This window comes from Coenobita brevimanus, chromosome 13, assembly GCF_032717465.1.
Source record: "Coenobita brevimanus isolate Jiangsu-jjx chromosome 13, ASM3271746v2, whole genome shotgun sequence".
Taxonomy (NCBI): Eukaryota; Metazoa; Arthropoda; class Malacostraca; order Decapoda; family Coenobitidae; genus Coenobita; species Coenobita brevimanus.
The window spans coordinates 56,639,699-56,657,772 of record NC_136966.1 but is presented as its reverse complement, the minus strand read 5'-3'; the positions used below and the strand labels follow the sequence as shown (position 1 = coordinate 56,657,772).

Sequence of the window (18,074 nt, the reverse complement as noted above, 5' to 3'; positions counted from 1 at the left end):
GTAGTAGTAGTAGTATATAGTAGTAGTAGTAGTGTTGGTATTTAACTTTACGTGTGATCCAGCCGTTTCCATATGTAAATAAAAAAATAAATGTGTGTATGTGTCAGTGTGTGTGTGTGTGTGTGTGTGTGTGTGTGTGTGTGTGTGTGTGTGTGTGTGTGTGTTACTGTGGTCTGGGAGGAAATGATTCGATTTTGGTGCGGGTCTATCAAAGGTCAAAGGTCACAGGTAATCAAGGTCAGGCATTGGGTGTGGCGTTGATGTCCACTGACCACGTTTGAACTAGATTGGCTTAGTGTTTACTTGTCTCAAGAATACCCATTTAATAATAATAGTAATAATGATAATAATAATAATAATAATAATAATGATAGTAATAATAATAATAATAATAATAATAATAATAATATCCAAAATTTCGCAATATTTCGACATATAACCAGGACTCGGCTATAGTTCGACTCATATATAACCCAAATTCTGCCATATTATTTTTACTCATATAACCAAAATTTAGTTGAATTTCGATTCGTGTATAACCAAAAATCTATATATTAATTCGTACATCACCATTTTTTTTAATCTTAACCAAAATTCAGCCATATCCCGCCTCATATATAACCATAATTTCGCTATATTTTCAACTCATATATAACCAAAAGTTTCATATATTTCGCGTCATAGTAGCCAAAGTTCCGCCAAGTTTTGCCTCATACAACCAAAGTTTCGCCAGAATTCGACTCATATTTACCCGAAATTTCGCTGTATTTCGCCTCATATTATAACCCTGCGTCTCGTACCCCCTCCTCCCCTCCGCCACTCCCAAAATACCTCGGCAAGTCATTTGGCGAGGCGGCCCGTCTGAGGTGGTTATTGATTGCACTGTCACTCTGCCTATTTCACCCTCCCACCACCTCTGTTTCACCCATCTCTCGGCCTCCTCCTTCTTCTCCCCCACCCGCCCTGTCTGTTTCAGCTTTCTCCCTCATCTCCCACCTCTTCCCCTCCTCCGTTTCAGTTCCTCTTCTCCGTTTCAGCCCCTTCTGTCCGTTTCAGCCCCTCCTGTCCGTTTCAGCTCATCTCCGTTTCAGCCCCTCTTCTCCGTTTCAGACCTTCTTCCTGTCCGTTTTAGCGTCTTCCTCTCCGTTTCAGCCCCTCTTCCTGTCCGTTTTAGCGTCTTCCTCTCCGTTTCAGCCCCTCTTCCTGTCCGTTTTAGCGTCTTCCTCTCCGTTTCAGCCCCTCTTCCTCTCCGTTTTAGCGTCTTCCTCTCCGTTTCAGGCCCTCTTCCTGTCCGTTTCAGCCCCTCTTCTCCGTTTCAGTCCTCTCCTGTTTCAAGCTCTCCTCTCCGTTTTAGGTCCTCTCTCTTTTCACCTGTTTCACTCCCTACCCCACAGTTTCACACCCTCTCGATCCCTAGCTCCGTTTCGATCCCCACCTCCTCCGTGTTTCAGCCGCCTCGCCCTGAAGTGGCAGTCTCCTTCAGCTTTAACCTGTCCGACCAACATTATCAGGTGAGCGAGACGGACCCACCGCTCCTCTTGATTCCCTTAATTAACCCCCTCCTCTTGATTCCCTTAATTAACCCCCTCCTCTTGATTCCCTTAATTAACCCCCTCCTCTTGATTCCCATAATTAACCCCCTTCTCTTGATTCCCTTAATTAACCCCCTCCTCTTGATTCCCGTAATTAACCCCTTCTCTTGATTCTCTTAATTAGTCCCCTCCTCTTGATTCCCATAATTAGTTTGCGTTTCTTCCTTCACCTATATTCACAAGATCATCCTTATTATTATTTATTATTATTATTATTATTACTATTATTATTATTCTCGCAGCTTAGATTACTTTTTCCTCGTAGCTAAGATTATTTTTTTTGTTTTCGTCTCGTAATTTAAGTACATAGCGGTACTTAAAACTTCAGAGAGAGAGAGAGAGAGAGAAAACTTCCTTCAATAACGCTAGAACGACGTAGTTTACTAGAGGGAGGGGGAGAGAGAGCGTAAACCTCCTCCAGTAACCTTTTTTTCACAACCCCGTCGTTTTTAAATCTACCTACCACCACCAGACGATTTTACTCAGCTTACAAATCGACCCTGAGGAGTTAGAAGCAGCTTGCGATTTAAACCAGCATGACGTCACTCTCCGTTTTCTTTTTTGCTGCTCAGATGGTTTTATACAACTCAGAAAACCGTCTGTACTCATTTTACTCTAACTTGGCCTAAAATTGCCATCTCCCCATCTTGAATGCTGAGCTGTAACAATAGAACAGTGATAAAATACAGTGCTAGTCACGAAGGAGTGCTGTGAAATGAATGTACAGCCGTTGTATTATCTTTTTCTCTGATCTACGTGAAATAAGCTGCAAAAGGACGAAAATCTGGGCCAAGTTATGATGAAAAGAGTATAGTGAAGAAGCAAGAGACTCGTCTACATTAATATCTTTAGTACCATGACACTATACTCGAATATTGTCCTTGCTTTTGTTATGTATTTTGTTGAGACTCCTTGAAAATTTGGGATTAAGAGAAAACGTTATTGTTGATGGTAGACTACGGTATTATGGATGAACCCTCTCCCTCATTCTAAATCTATATCTTCGGTCTCCCACTGACTGTGTAGGGAGTTTTAGGGGGCTAGGCGATAATTTAGGAGTACAGGAAAATAATGTTACTAATATTACTCCCTCATGAACCCGTATATTCGTGTATCATTCATCTGTCATCAGTAAATATTTTAACCTGTCATTTTTCTGCCCTGTGAGCTGAAGGAAGGGTAGCCGAATTGTAGAGGACTTGGTGACATAAAGGTGAGTTGCTTGTGTCCGGTCCTTACGGGATTTAGACGTCTGGATATAAACAGTTTGATAGATAGATAGGTAGATAGAAACATAGATAGATAGAAACATATATTTGCCATTTTGTCTATTGTTAGTCTGACCTGCTTGGCGTTCAGTGACACCATTCCCCAGAGTGTAGGGGTGTTACTGAAAAGGTAAATAAATGAAAAAATAAATAAATAAATAAATAAATAAATACATGGACAAGCAGAAAACCAAGAGATGTAAGGAGGGAACAGACGAGATTCTTAAACATTTAAAAAAGTTTGTAAAGAAAGTTGAGATTTGGGAATAATTGTTTCTAGAGTTCTGAGAGAGAGAGAGAGAGAGAGAGAGAGAGAGAGAGAGAGACGCATCAAACAACTCTCTCTCTCTCTCTCTCTCTCTCTCTCTCTCTCTCTTTCAGAAAGAAAGACATCCAGACACTCAGCATTCTACAGTTTTCCCTGCACACCCTCCCCACGCACCTAACACCTTCCATGAGCCTCCTTGTTCTCTCTTTTTTCTTTCTTTCTTATTTTTAGATTCTTAAATGCCTTCGTTTTTTTCATGATCTGAACTGATTTTTTTCCAGGTGACGTGAGATTATTATTACTACTACTACTACTACTACTACTACTACTATTGGGATGTAGGGTGAGTGCCTGTTGTTTCCATTAATTATTATTATTATTATTATTATTATTATTATTTTAGCATGTACGGTGAGCATAACAGCCTGTTGTCTCCATTAACTCTCTCAGCTGAGATTTTCGTCTTTTTGCAGCGTATTTCCCGTAGCTCAGTGGCAGAATAAGACAATACTACGGCTCTACATCCCTTCCATAGCACTTCTTCATGACTATACTTCTTTCACTTCAACTTGGCCCAGAGTTTTGTCCGTCTTGTAGCTAATTTCGTGTAGCTCAGTGGCAGATAAAGATAATGCTACAGTTCTACATGCATTTCATAGCACTTCTTCGTGACTAGCACCATATTCTAGTGTTAATCAGTTACCAGTCAGTATTCGAAATTGAGAAACAGCAATTTTAGACCAAGTTAGAGTAGAAAGAAGTATAGCACCATAGCACTTCTTCGTGATTAGCACCATAATTTAGTGTTATATAGTTGTTACCAGTGAGTGTTGAAGATGGAGAAACAGCAATTTTTAGGCCAGGTTAGAATAAAAGGAGTATAGTATGTATATTTTCGTCCTTCAGCAGCTTATATCCTTACCTCCGTGGCAGACTGCAAAACTACGGCTCTACTGTACATCTTTTCCATAGCACTTCTTCGTGACTAGCACCGTATTCTAGTGTTATATCCCAGCATACAGGGTGGGGAGTAAGCAGTGTTATGCCGAGGTAAAGAGAATTGGGTATAAATGCCATCTTAACTACAACCCTTAGTCAAAATACACGAGGATGGTTAAGGCATAGTGTGTAAAATAAATCGGTAAGGAAAGTATATTACAACCCTTAGCCAAAATACACAAAGTTTAAAGCATAATAATAATAAATCGGTACGGAAAATACATTTCAACCCTTAGTCAAAATACACGAGGATGTTTAAGGCATAATAATAATAATAAATCGGTAAGGAAAGTACATTACAACCCTTAGTCAAATATACGAGGATGATTAAGGCATAGTATGTAAAATAAATCGGTAAGGAAAATACATTACAACCCTTAATCAAAATACACAAGGATGTTTTAGACATAATATGTAAACTAAATCGGTAAGGAAAATACATTACAACCCTTAGTCAAAATATACGAGGATGATTAAGGCATATGTAAAGTGAGTCGGTAAGGAAAATACACGAGGATGTTTGAGGCATAATAGGTAAAATAAATCGGTAAGGAAAATACATTACAACCCTTAATCAAAATATACTTCACCCCTTCGTCCGTCTCACCTACATTGTGCGCTATCCAGTATCTATAAATTTATCTGATCCAAACATCCTCTTCGGAAACCATTCTCTTTATCACTCACCGGATGTTCGGCCGCTATAAATACGTTTTCTGTGGCTGTCAGTCGTGTATAATTATCTTAAATAACGCTGTTCTAGAAACTTATTTGTTACGAGGAAGGCTCAGTCGGCTGGTGTGGGCGTGGTTGTGGCACTTGGAGAATAATGATGGTGACTAACATGCTTGATGATGATGATGATGATGATGATGACGACACTATTAAAAGAGATCAAGGCAAATGCAGCGCACTAACTCGAATATTGTGTGTGTGTGTGTGTGTGTGTGTGTGTGTGTGTGTGTGTGTGTGTGGATAAATTGGTTTTATAACGAAGGGGAAATAGCCTGCAATGAAAAATTTATCCGTGACAACAGTTCCACTTTTTTCTTCATTTTCCTTTATTTTCTTTGTCATCCTCCTTTTTCCTTTTTTTCTGTTCTTTTTCTTCTCTTTTCCCTCCTCTTCTGTTACTACTACTACTACTACTACTATTACTACTGTACTACTACTACTACTATCTCTCTCTCTCTCTCTCTCTCTCTCTCTGCATCTGCTGTACTTATCGCCGTTGAAGTACTGATAAAAATACTATATTATTGTTATCATTGACACTTAAATTATCAAGTATATTGTAGTAAGTAACAACAGCTGCTTCAATATAAATGGCAGGAACAATTAAAAAAAAAATATTAGTATCCACATTTTGAGACAAGAGACCCCGTTGCACCTTTTCCTCAGCGATTTATCACGTGGTTTTAATGTCGACCTAGTGTGCAGCAGTAATGCAGAAGAGAACATCGATGTGCAACGTGCAGAATAAATGCTAAGATGTCGCAAAAAAAAAATAAATAAATAAATAAATCCACTTACAATACGAGAAGTAATATACTACGCTAGGATGTTACTAAAATAAGTAAATAAAACACGAGAAAGAATCCTCACTTATAAATCCATCTACTTCCATCGCTTGGCTGTGGCAGGTGTGACTTATATAAGCTCTCGTAAATCCTTGGCCAGTGTGTGACCTGTGTTTTGTGGCCGCTGGGGTCAAGAAAGGTGGCCCAAGTGACGGGTTAAAGGGTCACCTCTCTCTCTTCCTCTCTCCTGTATGTGCCAGCCTCTGCTACCGTCCCTTCACTTAATGAGGTCTTATATTCCCTACAAACTCGCTTTTTGTGGGGAACAGTGGAAGAAGAAGGTGATATATGATTTTTGTTTTATTTTATTTTGTCTCTGGCGCAGGCAGGGGTCTGTCTGGGGAACAATAACAATCCAAAAAATTATGTAAAAACCGGCAATCAACATCGCCCGCATAAGGTGAATGAAGCAGGTATGGAGGGTTGCCAGTTAGTGCAGGTTAATTTAGCTAATAATTCCAGTAATAATAGTCCATTCTTGATCTTCAAAGTATAAGAAATTTCGATTAGGATGAATAATACGGATGAAAGCTGCGCGGGCTGGAATTAAAATAGAGGTGGGGTGAAAATGAGAAGCTGGCACCTGGACACTATCACTTTCGGAGGGTCCGTTCAACTCCGCGTTGATTCACTTCATCTGACGATATCACTGCCACCAGCCCCACAATGGCCCCACTTAGCATGGTAAAGAATGTAGGCAGAGCCACAGCGTCTTAGAAGTCACCTGCTTGAGTATGGGTGCATTTCGTTTGGTCTTTTGAATCGTTGACTGACATGAAGTTTTGTTGGATATTGAATAGATGCTTTATGGGATAAATTGCTGCACTTATTTTCCATTAAAAATGCCATAAACGGCTTCCATATAAAATATATGCGGCCAGTGACGGTGGATATTGCCTGAGGGAAGATATCGCTTATCCATGTTTGGGCATCGCCCTTTAGACTACGCCTTATTTTGTCTGTCGGGGATGGAAGGGGAGAGTGAGGCGTTAATCACTGCAATATACATCCTCTGTGTTCACCATGGGCCGGACAGATACTAATACCGGAAAATGTGTATGCAACTGAGGACGGGTGGATCAGGTGAGGGAGTCCGGCGCCTGGGTGGTGACGTCACATCTGACAGGTGCAGCATCACATCACATTTGCCACCTCGCCTATACAAGCAGCCCCGCTGTGCACGTCCCCAGAAATACCATCACCCAACAAATGCATCATGTGAGGGTTATCAGCTACGTGATATAGGGCGGAAGAGAGCGGAGAGGTGTGAGAGAGGTGGAGGAGTGAGCCACCTGAGCAGTCCAGCTCGAGTTCCAACAATGCCGTGGTTGGGGAGCCTCATCGACATTGACATCAAACCCCACCACTTGGCACATTTCGCAGTTACGTCCACTTAGAGCACCGCCCAACACGACCTCCCAGGGTACGACCGGTGTTTTAAGATGCTCAAAAAGGCCGTGTATATTTTTCAGGAGAGTGTGGGGAGGGCTGGAGGGCGACCAATCAGCGCGCGCGCACTGAGGTCACCGTTCAGGAATCGAATGAGTCGGCCATCTTGAGCTGTGATATGTGTTGCTCCCGCACTCCCGCATTCTCAGTCATTTTACCAAACGAGTAAGCTATTGACACGCTCACTATGACATCGGAGTGAAGGGTGAGAGACGCATCTGCCCTGGTGTTGTTTCTGGTGCCGCTTGGATGAGAGGTTGGATGAATATTTAATCCGAGGCGAAATCAGGTGTGTCCCCCCATGAGAAGGCGGGGATAGGCGTGGATTTTGGGGCTTATTTTTTCAAGAATTTCGACGGCTGGGATCAAGGTGACTGATTTATGGCCATCTCGTATGTATTGCTGTATTATTTGCCACCTCTAACCTCTTCTAACACCCTCCCAAGTGATTTATATGTAAGGGAATGTTCCAATTATATTTGCAACCTCCTTCAGTGAGTGCCAGCCACCTAGCCTGAACCTGAGCAATTTTAACCAATATTTTCCCGTTATGTGAAGGCCCTGGGCTAATTTTCACATTTATCTGGGGATGATGTGATGGCAGAAGGGGAAATACAGGCATACCGGTGAGAGAGGTGGCGTATGAGATGCCAAAATGAGTGAACTGAATGTGACGGCTATTATTTGTCATATTGCAGTGAAGTAGGCGGTTAGAGTTCCCCATAACCTGGATCTTTTGGGCATCATATCCGTAATTCTTGGAATTAATAGCACCCAGTGGCGGTAGTTTACATTGGATGCTGTGTGACAAAATGATTGTTTATCTGAAAGGAAGCCTGTCTGAGGATGTGCCATTTCCCTTTACTTAGAACAATAACAATAGAGTTTTAAATAGCCTTAGGAATTTAGTATGCCATATAATTACAGGTGAAGATACTGTTATTCTTTGCACAGGGATAGTAGTGCAGGTGTAGCAGACTTCATCTGTTTTTATTATGGGTTTATATTTAGAAACAAGGGTGTGTCACTTCACAGTTGCATGAAGTGAAGGCTGAGGTTGGAAATAACAATACCGTATGAAGGTAACATCATCATTTGACATACAGTGCTTGTGATTTAAAAGATGTGGGGAGATTTTTACCCCATAAAGAAAAATTTGGTTGTGATTTGAATGTTGGTTTGTGGTTTTTTAAAAATTAATTTGTCATGAAGTTATGCGATACAGTATTAGACTAGAACTTTAGTGTTTGTGATTTTGTCTTCAAGGATGTGCAGTTAAAATCCATTGCCTTTAATCTTTAGGAGAGTACCCACAGTCTGATGAGCCCTCTGGAAATAAGTCTTGTCACCACTTGATGTACAAAATTGCAGCAGTTTCACCAGTGTCTAGGACTTAAGATGTACAGTAACTTTGTAATTAAAGGAAACTGGAAAAAGAAAAGAAGTAGGATTATTGTATGAGGCTGTGTGTCAGAAATACATATACAGTACTGGCACCAGGTATCTTTTGTAAGAAAATATTGCATGGTAATCATACATATTGGATTTTGTCATTATGCAGGCTGTATTTGTACTGGTTAAACGAGTGGCATTAGTAATCTGTAAGTTCGTCACATGTATGGCCTTATTCTGGATGGCATGGGAGACCTTGTACCGTAGTGCTTCTTCCTTAATATTTTCGGTCAAGAAGATATAATGTTATGGATTAGTCCAGTGGGATAGTTTCAGGAAGCTCAGAATGCGGTTGCCAAGAACCCATATATCACATTGGCTACTGTTTAATCATCTAGCCTGTATAGATATTATTTCCTGCCTCGTGTTGGTTCTTTCCTTTTTTTTCTTTCTTGTTTCATACTGCTATTTAACCCTTCAATCCAGTTTTTTTTTTTTTTTTTTTTTAAGGTAGGGGTTATGATTATTCATGGCAATTATTTTTATGCTGATTATACACTGGTTCAAAAGTGACGAATTTTACTTGCAGGGAATAGCAACAGAATCATGCCTCATAGTTGAATTAGGAATGTGTAATTTTGCCCACAGGAAATATGAACATCACAAGATAGTTATGAACACTTTTGAACAAGTAGAGTTCTTGGTATTAATTTGGAAGTACTGTACACCTAATTAATGTAGAGTGAAATTCATATGTTTGTCATTTAATTTATGCAATTTTAATTTTTCTTCCATACAGTATACATCCATCGCAAATGCACTTTTTAATATTAAGTGATAATGAGTGGGGGTTGTTCAGCTCGTAGCTCCGTTTGTTATCGAAACTACCTCTAGACTAGATTAAATTGGGTTAGGTTAGGTTAAGTTAGATATAATGAAAGTTGGAGATAGGATCTGGAGACTCCCCCCCCATCTCCTTTTTTATTTACGAAGAAAAGCATTTGCAACGAATGCTTAGCTATTCGGTATAAGAGAAAATGCTTAGAATTTCCTAAATTCAGCATTGAGCATATTACTGTAATTCCAGTGTCAGTTGGTGTATAGTATTTCTGAAAATTTACCGGTTTCTTACATTTCCAGCTATTTAAGTCTTCCTGAGAGTTTTTAATAATTAGAGGATCGACTACTCTACGGTATGTGGTCACAATAGATAAAGTTATAGTAGATTGTTTAATTAGGTTGTTGGGTTGGTTTTAGTTAACTTTTTTAAGGTTAGGACATGATTTTGTTTTGCATGCAGTTAAATCATTTTATTATTATTATTTCCTTATTTATACATACTGGATGGGATGATGAGAGAAGTAAAAACATAAGTAATGGAGAGAGGGATGGTGTCGGTGGTGGATGGAATATCTATCAAATATGTTGTATGCTGATAATGCAGTGCTACTTGGAAATACTGTACCAGAGAAGAGCTTTGTGGGCTAGTTCAGAGTTTTGTAGATGTCTTTGAGCGTCATACCTTGAAAGTAAATGTAGAAAAAAGTTACAGAATGTGGTAAAAAATTTTTGGCCCTTCAGATGGAGCCAGGATTTCAAGGGCATGAATAATGGAAGCATGGCCCATTGAATTGGGCAAACTGGCTGTCTGGACATTGCTACTCCTCACCCAGCCCTAGTGTGGGGAAGGAGATTCGGATAATGATGATAATTATTTCCACATGATTTTATTACAGATTTTTATTGTTTTACGAGTTTGATATTGCCTCCAAAGCTGAGTAAAATCAGCTGAAGATAGCAAAAATAAAGTAGAAAATTGATGTTAGAGTGAAAGGGTTAAGATCATTATTTTTGAAATTTGATGAGAATGGCATGGAAAAATTATGAAATACAAGAATAGTTTTTTTTTTTTTATGCTTCCCAGACAAAAATGTTCACCTCGGGATAGACTTTTGAGCTGAGAGGTTAGATATAACCGTCATTAACTCCAGCATGAAGTACTTTTGAAGATGAATAAAGTTGTGTGGAGGTAGCTTCGTGGATAGGGTAGGTTACGTTTAGTTTGTATAGTAACCACAAATAAGGTTGCAGCCGAGCTTGAAAATTAGGTTAAAGTACTAGTTTTGCTTATTCTTTGTCTACCCTGCATTAATTTGAGTGGTAGCTGGTACTGGAAAGTCAACAGTTATGAAAGTGCTGCTTGAGAAAAATGACTTAGGTGCTTTAATAGGTGGTTTGTTTTCTTCTGACGGAACTGGACCGCTCCCAAAACACACGTACTTAACTGAGGTTGCATAAAATTATGTGAGCTCTCACTATGAGATATGAATGCAAGTGTTTGATTACTACTGGTACTTAAAATCCATTAATCTGACCACACAAAGAGATCAACCGAACTGAAAGGAGAGATCTCGGTCAGGTTAGTGTAAATACAGTATATTGTAGCCCGTGTGATAAGTCCTTGAGCTCGGGTTAACACTGTGCAGGTGGATCATAGATGTGACATCCTTCAACCAATGGGTGTCACCGCTGGGAATACTTGAAAATTTTCCTTGTGGGCTTTGGCTTTTCAATAAGATGTGCAATATTGTAGCTATTGTAATCATCAATTTGGTATCTGTTGATAAATAAAGCAGTATCACCAAATATCTTTACCAAAAAAATGCAAAGGGAAATGTTGACATCATTTCCAAGTTAAAAATGCAGATAAACCAGTTGGCAAAGACAACATAATTGAAAATCTAAGCAAAATGTGGGGTAAATTTAGCTTGAATTTACTTGTTATCTGTGTTCTGTTTACTAGGGTGAAATATTTGTGTGGCAGTGTTATGTTCATAGTACTGTAGCCATATCCAGGTCAGGTAAAAGGGGTCAAGGATGAGTCTCATGGTTGTCAAGGGTAAGCCCAAAGAATGTGGCTTTCCCTGTGAGGTTAGTTTTTTCTTTTTTTCCCTATTGATGCCATTGTTTTATTATTTTATGTTTATTATTGTTGTGATTAATATTATTATTATTATTTTTTTTGTTTTTTTTTTTGTCATCATTTGATGGATGCCTAGATTGAGGCTGAAGGGTATGTCATGCACAGTTTGGTTAAGTTTAGTTTTGTTTGAAAATTTTTTAAAATTTATTAAGCTTGAAAATACCAAGGGTAAGCCCAAAGTAAGTGGCTTTCATCATTGGGTTGGGTTGTGTAAGCCTATTGCTAAGATTAGGCTCAATTGACCCAAGACTACGGTAGGTTGAGGGTTATAATGTAATTTTCTAATTTCTTTGCTGTCCACAGAGAAAGCAGAACCAACTTGGGCCAAAAGTTGGCTTGATTTAATTTTTGTTTATTTAATGCTATGTTTATTGCCTATTTTATTCCTGTAAACCACATTGACATCAATTTTCCATAATCTTCAAAGCTCTCCCCACTTTTATGACATTAATTGATTGATAAAGCCACATTTCACATTCGTGGCGGTACTCCTCATAATCTCTTTAGTCCTGTGATCTACTTTGCATAGCTGTTATTGATAACTACCACCAGTTGATTGTACTTTGTTCAGGAGATATTTTTCTAACTTTGGTGGATTATTTAGGTACACACTATCTCCTTATTGTTGCTTTAGTTTTTTTTTTAATTATTTCGTATATTACAGAACTGTTGCTGCATACTTCCATTGCTACTGGTACCAGTAGCTAATACAAATTTGCCAGTTCGCTACTGTACATCACCATATACAGTACAGTACATGGAAGAAGTTATAATGTTTCGAAACATATGGGTGACCTAACAAGGAACATTTGTAGACATCATCCGGCCATTCTCAGCAAGAAAGCTGACCCACAGTGAAAAAAAATTGGCTGGAAGTAGCAAGCATAATCCAGTAAAATAGGTCTGGATTCAAGGGGAAACACTGTTAGTGAAGGATAGACTCATGAGGTCTTCATTGCATTGGGTCCAAAAGTAAAGCTACGCTTGCTGAAAGCAGGTGATCCAGACGTGGAATTATCCTCTTGGACTGCATTCAATGATGTTTAACAAAATGTGGCCCTCATCCAGTGTTTCAAAGCCAGTAAATTAAAAAAATGTAGCCTAATGTACCTTAAAGTGCAACACCAGTACAAACATGAAATTAGGTTGTAAATTAATACTACTCATTTACTGCTGCTTATCCACTGATTGTATTCTTGTACGGTGACTCATCCATTCTCCTGGTTACCAAAGTCTGTGAAGTGCATAGACATGTCATGATAGCCCACAGTTTGCCAATCCCAGAGTTACCTCAGGTAGAACCAGTTCTGACTGAATGTCCAAGGTGATGCTTAGACTAGAGGGCATTATCTTCAGACATGACAATGGTATTTTTTGAGCAGAGGCTGTGCCATCTGGTGCCAAGGGTTCTGGCCACTCCCGTGTCTGCTGTGACATTGCTTTCAATTCTGTCATCTTAGGTTCAAGGGAATTAAAGCGAGACTATCTGTGGCTGTGGAATGCTGTGAGACCATGTATGCTGCACACTATCCTGTCCATGCTCTCCTTGGGACTCCATGCTGGTTGTACTTAAGAGAGACTGGTTGGAGCCCAGAAAATGTAGGTGTGCAATTGCCTGTCTCGGGGGTCACATGGAAGGGTATCTTTTGCACCATCAGAAATGTACTGGATATGCTCGAAATGAAATTTTCTGTGTAAACCTGAATGGTCCAGTTCCATGCTATGGCCTAAACTGGTTTGATATGAAACACACTACCCTTAAAAGGCCATTCCCAAATTGACCACACTGTTAATTTAATGTAGGCCTAGCAGTAATTGTGGGAGGCAGGAAGATAATGGGCCATTCCAAACACCACTCAAGGATAATAACAGGAGCATGGTCGGTTGCCATTGCTATACAGCTATGCAGTGATACATTTTTTCTCTTCCATTTTCATGATAATGACATGTGATTCATAAAAAATGACTAATTTGCCATTGCAGGAATTTAAATGAAATATAGTCCAGTAGATTTTCAGTTGTACTACATTGTATGGCAATCATTTTATCAGTGTGAATTGCCTGTCAGAATAGTAGGCCAAGTTTTGTAACTGTAGATTTTATTAAACTAAGGCAGATATTAAGAAAAAAAAATTATGTGACATTGTGACAAGTTGGTGAATGGTTGGTGAATACACAAGATAGAGTCAAAGCTTATTCCTTACTAGTTTCGCTGTGAAGCTCTACATCGACATTAGTCAGGAATAAACTTTGCCTTGTTTGTTCATCATCCGCCTTTCATCATTGAAAAAATATATTTAGGTAAAGGTCCTGCATGCCTTTTCTTGAAAATGCCTTGATTTCACAGCCGATTGGATTATTTTGTTGTACGTGCTGCTTCTTGTTCTTTTGATTAGTGTCTTACCACTTTGTATTATGTACTGGATGTTGCATTATTTTCCATTACACTCCACAGGTAGTCTACCAGGTACAGTATGTCATGGTGCTGTTGCTTTGTACTGTATTTTTATTTCATTTCATTTTTCCTAATATTTTTTATTTTCTCGAAGATAAATATTGGCACAATCCCATCCAAAGCTATTAATGCTTTAATGTGGCATATATACAATGTCCAGTAAGTCTGCTATAATACAGTGTAGCTTAGATATTACTCATAAATTAGTTTATACCTGAATTAGTGAAGTGTAGCCCATCCCATACATTATCATTCGCACTTCCATGAATTCTTATACTGTTATATAGCTACTTATTTGTCAGTACATTGCATTGATTTTTTTTTTTTTTTCCCCTTGTATTCATTCTCAAGGCTTCAAGGGTTGAATGCAACGTGAAAGTATGTCTGACCCATTTCATTGGGCATGCCATTGATGATCTTTCTGCCCACATATTCCATGTTTTCTTGATCCAATTTCACCCTATCCTTAGGCGGTAGTAAAGGTGAGGATGACATTAAATGATCTTTATTTTCAGACAGGTCTAGTAGTGTTGATAAGGTAACAGTGATGTATGTGTTTTCTGATGTAACCTTACAGTACTTCATGTTGTAGCCTTTGCACACCTGCAGGGTTTGTCTGTATTTCAGCAGTGATCTGATCTTAAGCATGGTTAATGTTTGTTGTTTTTGTTACTGTTCAATGGGATTTTTGCACTGACATACTAACTCCTGGCTGGCAGATTATGGGTGGAGCTCCCAGTGTAGGACTGAGGCAGTGAACGGCTTGAGTACGTTGGTGTGTCATGGCCCCTGGATGGTAGCGGCCGCCCATACAAACCTTACACTTGCTCAGCTGCCCACTGAGCCCAGCTGCCGCCGCCACTTTCCGCAGCCACCCCAAGTGCTCCCGTCATGTCGGCCAGCGTACGCACCACTCTACAGACCGTGCCGGAAGCCTTGCCTGCCGATCATGTCACTAAGTCGAAGGTACGTGCTGGTTACCCTTATTCTTTTAATAGTCAGTTTCTGTGCTCATTCTGCTGTGTTAGACCATAATGTACTCATAATATTTGCAGGTTATCCACATTCTCTTGATAATTATTTTCTGTGGTCGGTCTGCAGTGTGAAGACCATACTCTTCTCAGGTGAATTCTTCTTTGTTGGTTGTTCAGTTAGTGGTCTGTACTTTGTCTGCTCACTCGGTTGGTTTAAATTACAGTATTTTGTTGGCTGTGTTGTATATGTGGTGTGTTGTAAATTTATCCTGAGGTGGGTTTATAATTGTTGTTGAGGGTGTTCTTCGTGTCATTTAGGTACAGTAGTTGCACAACTCGGATTCCTGTGACTCACTTAACTGATTAAAATCGTATGGAGTTAGTGGGAATAAAATATTAAAGTTGTCCTGGCTATGAGAAAGTTGATGCTGATAATATTGTCTCAAATGCTTCTGACTCGCTCGCAGCAGAATAAAATCATCTGTTAGTTGGAGTAGAGTGCTAGATTTGTATTGATCATGAGATAGTTAACATCTCGGGGATCTATATGTTTGTGGTGCATTGCATATCATACTTGCTCAGACTTTCTCTGTGTGTGATTAGTGATTGAAGGCATGATATGTGAATTTTTGACTAATATTTCTTGCAATCTACGCTTCTCATTGGGCAACATGGGATTGGATATATACGATATATAAATTTTTTTTTTATTACAGTGTGTTTTTGATTATGCTTTGTTGGGCGAATCAGTATAAATTGTACAGCATTTAGTTATTTTTTCCTTCCTTCCTTTTCTGTTAGTCTTTCCATCATTCTTTCCTCTTCCTTCTGTCTGTGGTTGACTCTACACAGAGTGACAAGCCAAAATGGTTCCTGTACTCCAGGAAACCATTTACTATACTAAGCTGGATGGTAACCATATAACCAAATTATGGCACTTGGTTAGTTTGTAATTAAGGCACTCCAATCGGATTGAGCCTGGGGAGGTTTATATCAAAGGGATGGTTGGGGTTTATTACTCACGTAATGCCACTTGGATGAGTGAGGCTGGTCACTCTCATCTTAAATGTCAGGACCAACATGCCTAGTCCCAGGATCCTATGCTGCTCTTGGGGCAACACAGAGTTAGATGATGAATGAATAAATGAACTCTAACTTCCTGTGAGACATTCATTTTTGAGCATTTTTACATCAGAAGTAAAGGGGAAAATGAAACCTCATTACTACCCGTGGAAGAAAGTCACAGAATAATGCTTTTAGAGTTGTTATAATTTTAGCAGAATAAAATTTGGTAGGTATTATTTTTAGCTTAGAAATAAAATCATGAATTTTGAATCATCATCATATTGGCCCCTTTTTTTCCTGTCTAGAAGCCATGCAGTTACTTGTATAATGTCAGTAATCAGTACTATATATACTGTACATCCTCTTGCTACAGAATCTGCTATTTACCAGATTTATTTTCATGTTTTCATAGGGCAATCCATCATTCATTCATTCATTGATACTAACCTCCAAAATGTGTATAACTACCCTCTGGTGGTGTCTATCTCTGCTAGTGCGAGGGTGACTGACCACACTCAGTACACATGTACTTTGTCCCTCCAGGTGTCCCCCACCCCCCACCTTCCCATCTCTGTCCCAGCTAGCCCCTCCCCACAGCCTCAGTCGCACAAGATAGCCCGCTACACCACCCTCAGTGAGTTTGGTGCGCTTTTAAGTTAAAACATGCCCGAGAAATAAGAAAATTATGAAAATGTCGTCAGATGTGAATCGTTGCCTGTCGACCATACGCCCTCAGACGTGAACCAGCATCAGGGGGTTAAGAAGACTATAGTAGGTACGGTAATATGAGGAAGAGAGTCAGAGCATAGCAAACTGGGGTGTGGTAGGGAAAACAAATTTATTGGTGCCTTTTTCATGATGTTTTTGTGAAGGGAACTATTTTGGTCAGTACTGTACTTTTTATTTAATTACATTATTATTATTTTGTGTTTTTTTTACATAAATCATAAATGTGTATGATGTGAGAAAGTCATACCAGTAGAGAATACTGTATTTATTATTTGGTCATGTGTGAAAGAATGAAGAGATATACCCTGTATAGTACAGATAGGTGGATGAAAAGAGGGGTGTAAACAGGTTTAGTTAATTCCGAAGCACAGAATGTATTTTGCAAGAATTCTATCTATCTATCTATTGCCAGACGCCTCAGTCCCGTTTGGGGTGGCCATAATTATTAATCACACATACCATCCTCACCATGCAAAGCATGAGCCATTTTAGTGTTCATTTTAGATAAATTTGGTCGTCTTTGCCACAGGTAGGGTTTCAGTGATTATTTTCTTTAACACTTTATCTGCTGTTGATTTTAGGAATGGTGTTGCAGTTTTGTGTTTCATTTTGGGTGACGTTAAAGCATTATAGTGCATTCTGGTTAGAGAAATGTGTACATCATTGAAAGTGAAGCATTAATGATCCCTACCTAATTTTCCTGTGCTGTACTGTATTTCAGTGGGGTGGTTAGGATTACTAAAGTTAAAGGAAAAAATGAAAGTAGGAAAATCTGTCATTAGGGTGCCTTTGATATCAGCTCCAACTTCCAGATTGTGTCATTCATGCGGCTGTAATTGACCCCCCCCCCCTTTTTTTTTTTAGGTAGTTAGGTACTTTTTCTCTCTCTCCAGGTAGAGTTGGGTACTATATGGGAGACTGCCATCAGCTGTGGGAGGTAATATCATGTATTTGAAATTTGGTAACAGGCCTGATAAGTTGCACAGTGTGACTAGGCAAGCAGCATACAGCCACAACCATGGAGTCATTGTCCAGGCTACAAGCTCATGCCATTGCTACAAGTTTTTTTCATTACACATCGCAGATTCCTTTTTCAAGCAGCTGTTGGGAAGAAATTACAGAAGTTTTGGTACTTTGTTTGGATTTCAGTACATAGGAGACATCGGCTGTACTATGGCCAACCTCAGTGTGGGAATTCTTTTATGAGGAAGCTTAATGCCACTTGATCTATTCATTCATGGGCATGCCATTCCATGTATATTATAAAGAAGAAAATTCCAGGACAGACTGAATCAGAGTGGAAGGGATTAAAAATATACA

The 18,074-nt window shown here is 39.3% G+C and overlaps 1 protein-coding gene across 3 annotated transcripts in view; it reads left to right on the top strand.

Annotated features, from left to right (window-relative positions):
* Nucleotides 1–7,266: 7,266 nt before the first annotated feature.
* Nucleotides 7,267–18,074, top strand: part of LOC145414299 (serine/threonine-protein kinase MARK2-like) — a 197,145-nt gene continuing 186,337 nt past the window's right edge. For 2 of the 3 annotated variants that reach the window (XM_080283890.1, XM_080283888.1), the window contains exons 1-2: nt 7,267–7,548; nt 14,706–14,952. In XM_080283890.1, the coding sequence (XP_080140016.1) occupies nt 14,878–14,952 (75 nt within the window). In that variant the 5' untranslated portion in view covers nt 7,267–7,548; nt 14,706–14,877. The remainder of the gene's footprint in view (nt 7,549–14,705; nt 14,953–18,074) is intronic. The other variant, XM_080283889.1, reaches the window with a different exon arrangement.